The sequence below is a fragment of the Ranitomeya variabilis genome, chromosome 5 (assembly GCF_051348905.1).
Source record: "Ranitomeya variabilis isolate aRanVar5 chromosome 5, aRanVar5.hap1, whole genome shotgun sequence".
NCBI lineage: Eukaryota > Metazoa > Chordata > Amphibia > Anura > Dendrobatidae > Ranitomeya > Ranitomeya variabilis.
Window position 1 is genome coordinate 245,213,673 of NC_135236.1, and position 8,652 is coordinate 245,222,324.

General features: G+C 43.3%; 1 protein-coding gene across 1 annotated transcript; it reads right to left on the minus strand.

The window, feature by feature from the left end:
* Positions 1–821: 821 nt before the first annotated feature.
* Positions 822–2,204, minus strand: LOC143774965 (olfactory receptor 6N1-like). The gene has a single exon (XM_077262776.1). It carries the CDS (start codon positions 1,785–1,787, stop codon positions 822–824), a length of 966 nt encoding a protein of 321 aa, XP_077118891.1. The 5' UTR covers positions 1,788–2,204.
* Between the last annotated feature and the right edge of the window lie 6,448 nt (positions 2,205–8,652).

Below are 8,652 nucleotides of genomic sequence, written 5' to 3' on the forward strand. Positions count from 1 at the left end.
CATGTATCGTTTGGCCCACTGGAGCCATTTCTGCTTGTTGCAGTGGATAGAGGTGGTCGACAGGATGGCTTAGGCACAGCTGCAAACCTCTGGAGGACCCTGCTTCTTGTTGTTCTGGGGACGTTGGAGGCACCAGCAGCTTCAAAAACTTGTCTGCTGCTATGACAAGGCATTTTTGCAGCTGCTCTTTTAACCTTACGCAATTGCCTGTTGGAAAGAGTCCTCAATTTTTCCTTATCAGCACGCACACGTGTGTGCTGGGAATCAGCTACATACTTCTTGATTGTGCGATGATCACGATGAAGTGTCTTGGCAATGTTGATTGTAGTCATGCCTTGACCTAAATACTCTACAATTTGTTGCTTCTCAGCAGCCAACACATCTTTTTTCTTTCCCATTTTGGCAAAAAATGTAGGCTGCTTACAAATGTGGAACAGCCTTCTTAAGTTGTTTTGCCTTTATTTGGACACCCCTGCCAAACTAATTTGCACAGGTATCTGCAATTTCTTTCAGTGATATAAAAAGCCCTGACACACATCACCATCAATGAGTTTAAATGACAAACAAAAAAAATCTAACCTTATCACTCCTAAACTCTTTGTGCATAATAATTTGGAACACAGTGTACTGTAGACAAACAATATTGTGGAAATTAGTATCAAGTATTTTTATTAACAATTTAGAACATAATGATACTGTGAAATAGTTCAACTCATTTAGCCCTTTTGGTCTTCTCCTCAGCTGAGCTCAATTTTCTTAACCCTCACTGTTCTTCAAGATGTTCTTTCCTCATAGCCAACAAAAGTCGAAGATCAAATAATTTACAATTTACTACTAGTACTTTTGAGATGAAGATATTTCTTAATTGTCTTTTTTACCTCTTTATTCCTTAAACTATAAACCGTGGGATTTAACAACGGAGTCAAAATGGTATAGTTAATGGTTACCAGCTGGTCATATTCAGGTGCATATACTCTCTGTGGTCTTACATACATGAATGCTACACTTCCAAAAAATATCAACACAACAGTGATGTGAGCTGCACATGTTGAGAAAGCCTTTCTGCGTCCTTCCGCACTGTTCATCATAATTATTGTAATCAGGATTTTAGTGTAGGTCAAAGCAATAAACGCAGAAGTAAAAATAATGATACAAGAATTGATGATAAAATCTGTAATAACATTAAGAAAAGTGTCTGCGCAAGCGAGGTGTAGAAGAGGAGACAGGTCACAGAAAAGATGGTGTATTTCATTCGATCCACAAAATGGTAAAAAATTTACCAAAATTAATTTTGTAACTGGACTCATAAAACCACATAACCAACAAATGAATACAAGATGCTTGCAGAATCTAGAAGTCATGATAGTAGAGTATCTGAGAGGGCTACAAATGGCGATGTAGCGATCATAAGCCATCACAGTCAAAAGATAATTTTCAGTTATCCCCAGAGAATGAAAAACATACATTTGTAAAAGGCATCTACTGAAGGTAATATAGATGCGTCCCACCCAAAATATGACTAGGATTTGTGGAATTGTGACTGCAGTATAACATAAATCTAAAAAGGACAACATTGCCGCAAACATATACATGGGAGTATGCAGACGTGGTTCAACCCAGACAATAACAGCTATGGTTAAATTTCCAGTAATTATTAGAAAATAAAGAAAAAGTAAAATTACAAAGATAGGATATCGCAATGATTCCAAGTGTGAAAATCCCAAAATAACAAAAACGGTAACGGTTTGATTCATAGTAGCACTAGAAAGTGCTATTATTAGGAGCATGCATCAGAATGACAAAAATTAGTAATGTTATTATTTTATATGACATCACAAACATTACAGAACTGACAACCTATTTATATAAACATTATAAATAATAGTCAATCAGTTTGAATATATCTATTATTGACAAATTTCTTAATATTCCTGTGTAAAAAAAAACAAAAAAACATTATGTAGCCTAAATAAATAGTAATAACTAGATTGAAAATACCCTATGTATTACATGTATGCACTGGACCGTCACACATTTATGATGACATAGCCAATACTATACAAATAACAGGTATATTCAGCTATTGCAAAGCACAGAAGTATAAAATAATATTTAGCCATGTGTAGCCATTCTGCACACTCACCTATCGTTCATCTTCCACTAATTTTCCAGTTCTCACAACACATGAAGCTAATAGTAAAAAAGCAGGCACATGGAATATTACTATACACATCACAATGCCTTAATTTACTGCACTACAGTAGATCTAGGATACCTTTACCTAGAGACACTGCCAAAAGTGTGCAGTTTACAATGTGCAAACTACTTGCATCTCTGATATAGCTTATTCACTTCTGCAAGCTTCCTAGCACAGCCAAGAGCTCATGTACACGGTAATCTCATGAGTTGTAAAGATGTATAATACAGCACCCATACACCTGTACTGGGCCCTCTTGTACCTCTAGATTCCAAAGTAAGACTTTGTTCCCTCAGAAGTACCCCATAATGAAGAGCTGTTTATTAGTACATAAAGCCCTTGTGGTTCAATAGTACATGGCTGCAGGAACTCCATGTAAAGGAAGCTTTGCACATACAACTACAAATAAAGGAAGCACTCAAAACAGAGGAACATGAGAGAAATCAGGTATAATAAAAATAGAAAATTTACATTTTAAATTAAAATAAATTAAATTAAATTTATCTCCGTTTTTGAGATATACAATTTAGAGCCGGTTTGTTTTGGTCTGTTGACATATGGGCTAATGGCATAGCCCTATACGTGACATTTATAAAATGTCATTGAGGTTTTTGTGTTTATAAATAAAGGAAGCAGTAGCACCCTGACTATAGATTCTATTTTGGTTGGTTCATTTTGTTTCCACTTAAAATTTTTGGACACAGAAATGACCTTTGGAATAACCAAACTTCTTCAGACGTCCTGTTTTCAGAAGAAGATTGATCTTTTCATTCAACAGCGCTATTTTGTTTCCCACAAACCTTCCTTACTGCATCGCTCCTTCAAACGTTTTCTTTTTACTCATGCTCCCCATTCTTTATAATTATCATTGATTCAAGTAACATAAAAGACTATTTAAATAACAATGGGAATGATCAGGAAATATCACAAAGTGGCATTACATGATCTCAAGAAAATTCTTTTCACATTTTGAAATATACACAGATATAAGTAATATGTGGAAATTTCAGCAGTAAAACAACAAACCTTTCCCTACAGTATATACCTCCATTTATTATATTGCAAACCTTGCTGTCCCATTTATAAAGATTATCAACCTCGTCCTGTGTGAAGAAGCTATTCCCTGTCCCATTCTTACTGACTAGGGATGTGCACAAATTAATTGGACTTCCTAAGAGGCCACTCGGTAATACTCCGTTGTTTCATAATATCACACAAATGAATTAAATAAACACAACTAAAAATTAGCGTTTCATCTAGTACTTTATTTTGAACATACATTATTGCTAAGCCTTTAATATTTAATGGAAAGCCAACATCACTAGCTTCCTCATGTGAATGTGAGCGTGCCAACATTGGCTTAGGATAGATCACACAAACTGACATGATGAACACACGTTATAACAGTACACTTGCTACTGGCCAGACCTGCACATCCGAGGCGTAAAGTGCAAGCTCAGGCCCTGTGTCAAACTTTGACATCCAGAAGTTAAATTGGGAAGACCCATCACACAGTATGTGGAGACGTGTGGACACCTACTCTTCCACCATTTTGTTCAAACGCTGACTCCTGCTAATACGAATCATATCAGATGGTGGTGCCGGACGTTGTGGTATGCTGAGGAAGGTTTTCCACATTTTGGCCAGGCTAACTCTCTCTTCCAAGGCGTTGCTGGTGCCACATCTGTGTGCAAATTCCTTCTCCTCTGCCTTGTTCTTCCACTGAGTCCCCACTGTCAGGTGGGAACGCCACCAGTAGTGTGTCTACCAGAGTGCGCTTGTCAATACCTGGTGCTGTGCCTGCAGAGCGATCGCCAAGTTACCTGTATCACATTTTCTGATCCCACTCCAGTGATGGGAGTAAAGATGGTAAGTTGTCCTTGTAGCAGGGATCCATTAGGGTGGCCACCCAGCAATCAGCACTGGTAACAATACAGGCTACTTAGCAATCATTGTGCAGGCACAGCACCATATATTTACGCATGTGTGCCGGGCTGCACAGAAGCAACAAAAATTTGTCCTCAGTGGGAGGTGTATCGTCTGGGCCCTCTGTATCACATCAGTCACGGTCCAGTGATGCCCGTGAGTTGCTTTCAGTGCCACCCATCTGTGAACACAGTTTATCCTCCAAAACTGTCCCCTGGCTGGACAATTGCGCACCTGGCCGCTGTTGGTACAGGAACCCACCCTCCGAGCCATGTGTGGACGATGAGCCTGATAATTGGTGTGGCACCCCAGGAGTCCGGTTGCCACAATGGCATTGCCTTCCTAACGCGGGGGTAATGTCATGCTTGGAGGTAAGAAGGCATCCACAACACCTTTCTAACTCCAGACCAGAAGAGGGAGCTCTAAGCCCGGTTTCAGGGTAGTTTCCCTATAAGTTCTAGTCTGGAAGCGGGGTTAGGAGTTCAGTGTAAGACCGTGAAGGGAGAGGAAGCGTGTGAGGAGAGAGACTGGGAATGGAGCTATAACTGAGCTCTTCCCAGGATTAAGCGCAAAAGAAACCGGACACCAGAGTCCGTGGTTGCACGGGTACTAAAGGCCCAGCAACTAGAACTGAAGGGCAGGTCTCCGGGCCTGCACAGTGCAAAAGGAAGGCTTCTGAACCCACCTGGCTCGGTGGATCCCAAGATGCTCCCAGACTGCCTGGATGCCATCAATACCTGTAACCTGTGCCAAGGACTGCACCTACAATTTCCCCCGTAAAACGTAAAGAAAACTGCAATACCTGTGTCCTCCAATTATTTACTGCACCCTCAGTCCTGCACCCCACCATCTATCATCCCTTATCAACTGCATCGGTAGCCCTGGGGACTAAGCTCTACCTGTGGGGAGCTATACCAACTCTGCTGCAACACCATATGCCTCAGTGATCCCCTTTAAGCTGTGTTGGCCATCCCTGGCCGAGTACCTCAGGTGGCATCATGAACATTTCTCCATAGACTTTATTTGCCACTACACTTCACCCCCTTTAGTTTGACCCCCAGGGCCATGGACTGGGTCACCGATGCCATGACCTTCCCCTTTAAGCACCGCCGGACCCGGCCTGAGTACCCCACGGTCCTAGCAGGCGCTCCAATCTGGCATCATGAACAGAATATGTACCCCGGCATCGCTGGGTGCCGTGTGCCATAAACTTTATTGAACTGTGTAATTGCCGCCATTACAGCACCACATGGCGCGTGGGAAGCACAAAGGGTGTGCCGTCATGGGTGGAGCTAAGAAGTAAGAGCATGAAGTGAACCTTTGGCGCGTTCTGTTGTAAGCGTATAAAAAGCAGGAGGCCCAAACCAGAAACTGGCAGGAGCGCCGTACATCCTGCCGGCAGAGAAGTCGCTGATCACGGTAACGATACCCAGACCCTTTCTGAGGTTCACTAGGGGGGAAAGGACATGTCCAGCTTAGGCGGAGATGTAGCAGCGGATGCAGCTGCATCTCCCATAGTACAGCAGAATCCAGCGGCAGCCGCAACCTCCAGGGTGCAGCAAGATCTGGCAACCGCCTCCGCAGTCCCCATAATGCCGCTATTAATGCCGTACATACCAGGAGCGGCCTGGTTACTGCAGTACTCTGGGGAGTTACACACCCTGTGCAATTTTAGGGAGAGACTCTGCAGTTTGTTTAATGTGTACCCCTATCTGAGGAGCAAAAAGTCAACATCCTCATGGGTCAGTTAAGGGTACCGTCACACAGTGCCATTTTCATCGCTACGACGGCACGATCCGTGACGTCGCAGCGTCGTATGATTATCGCTCCAGCGTCGTAGACTGCGGTCACACTTTGCAATCACGGCGCTGGAGCGATGCCGAAGTCCCCGGGTAACGAGGGTAAACATCGGGTTACTAAGCGCAGGGCCGCGCTTAGTAACCCGATGTTTACCCTGGTTACCAGCGTAAACGTAAAAAAAAAAAAACAGTACATACTTACATTCCGGTGTCTGTCCCCCGGCGTTCTGCTTCTCTGCACTGTGTAAGCACCATAGCCGGAAAGCAGAGCGGTGACGTCACCGCTGTGCTCGCTTTCCGGCCGGCAGGCGCTCACAGTGCAGAGAAGCTGAGACGCCGGAGGACAGACACCGGAATGTGAGTATGTACTGTTTGGTTTTTTTACGTTTACGCTGGTAACCAGGGTAAACATTGGGTTACTAAGCGCGGCCCTGCGCTTAGTTACCCAATGTTTACCCTGGTTACAAGCGAACACATCGCTGGATCGGTGTCACACACAACGATCCAGCGATGTCAGCGGGTGATCAAGCGACGAAAGAAAGTTCCAAACGATCTGCTACGACGTATGATTCTCAGCAGGGTCCCTGATCGCTGCTGCGTGTCAGACACAACGATATCGTATGGATATCGCTGGAACGTCACGGATCGTACCGTCGTAGCGATGAAAATGGCACTGTGTGACGGTACCCTAACTGGTGCTGCCCAGAGGGAAGTAAAGTCCTGGCCGGACACTGATAAAGGGACTGTCAAACAAATCCTGGCCAAGCTTAACCCCTTCATGACCCAGCCTATTTTGGCCTTAATGACCTTGCCGTTTTTTGCAATTCTGACCAATGTCCCTTTATGAGGTAATAACTCAGGAACGCTTCAACGGATCCTAGCGATTCTGAGATTGTTTTTTCGTGACATATTGGGCTTCATGTTAGTGGTAAACTTAGGTCGATAATTTCTGAGTTTATTTGTGAAAAAAATGGAAATTTGGCACAAATTTTGAAAATTTCGCAATTTTCACATTTTGAATTTTTATTCTGTTAAACCAGAGAGTTATGTGACACAAAATAGTTAATAAATAACATTTCCCACATGTCTACTTTACATCAGCACAATTTTGGAAACAAATTTTTTTTTTGCTAGGAAGTTGTAAGGGTTAAAATTTGACCAGTGATTTCTCATTTTTACAACAAAATTTACAAAACCATTTTTTTTAGGGACCACCTCACATTTGAAGTCAGTTTCAGGGTTCTATATGGCTGAAAATACCCAAAAGTGACACCATTCTAAAAACTGCACCCCTCAAGGTGCTCAAAACCACATTCAAGAAGTTTATTAACCCTTCAGGTGTTTCACAGCAGCAGAAGCAACATGGAAGTAAAAAATGAACATTTAACTTTTTAGTCACAAAAATGATCTTTTAGCGAAAATTTTTTTATTTTCCCAAGGGTAAAAGGAGAAACTGGACCACGAACTTTGTTGGGCAATTTGTCCTGAGTACGCTGATACCTTTTATGTGGGGATAAACCACTGTTTGGGCGCACGGCAGGGCTCCGAAGGGAAGGAGCGCCATTTGACTTTTTCAATGAAAAATTGGCTCCAATCTTTAGCAGACACCATGTCGCGTTTGGAGAGCCCCCGTGTGCCTAAACATTGGAGCTCCCCCACAAGTGACCCCATTTTGGAAACTAGACCCCCCAAGGAACTTATCTAGAAGCATAGTGAGCACTTTAAACCCCCAGGTGCTTCACTGTTATGATCCTAGTGGCAAGGATCGCAAGTTTGACTAGCTAAGTAACTAAACCGACGACCAGCTCTGGGAAGTGGTATCTGGATTGACCGCAACCTGATCCTATCCGCAAACAACTATAGGCAGCCATGGAACGTTACCTGAAAATCCTAGACGTCTCTTCACGGCCTGAGAAACTACCTATTCCTAGAGGGAAAGTAAAGTCCTTACTTGCCTCAGAGAAATGACCCCAAAGATATAGAAAAGCCCCCCACAAATATTAACGGTGAGTTAAGGGGAAAGCACAAACGGAGAGATGAAATAGATTTAGCAAATGAGGCCCGCTAACACTAGATAGCAGAAAATAGGAAGAGAGCTGTGCGGTCAATAGAAAACCCTAAGCAAAATATCCACGCAGAGATTGCTCGAGCCCCCGCACCAACTAACGGTGCGGGGGAAGCAACTCCGTACCCCAGAGCTTACCAGCCGCAAGAACACACATATTAGCAAGCTGGACTAAACTCATAATACACTGAAATCATAATGCAGACTGATGAGCAAAAAAATAATCAAACAGAAACTTATCTTCTCCAGAAGAGACCGAAAACGAAGATAACCAGGGGAGATCAGAATAGCACTGAATACATCGACAGCCGGCAACAAGTGGAGGTGAAGCAGAGCTAAATAGGAAACTCGCTAGTGCATAACGAGGCAGCTGATTCAGCCACAGATCCGCAGGATAACAAACAAAGCCACCAGGGGGAGCCCAAAAACAAAACTCACACAATACCACGTGTGACCACAAGAGGGAGCCCGAAAACAGAGTTCACAACAGTACCCCCCCCTTGAGGAGGGGTCACCGAACCCTCATCAAAAAACCCCAGGGTGATCAGGGTGAGCCACGTGGAAGGCACGAACCAAATCAGCCGCATGAACATCAGAGGCGACAACCCAGGAATTATCCTCCTGACCATAGCCCTTCCACTTAACCAAATACTGAAGCCTCCGTC

Bases quoted from the DNA above. Each gene is read 5' to 3' on its own strand.
- LOC143774965 (XM_077262776.1), bottom strand. From the start codon at position 1,787: ATGCTCCTAATAATAGCACTTTCTAGTGCTACTATGAATCAAACCGTT.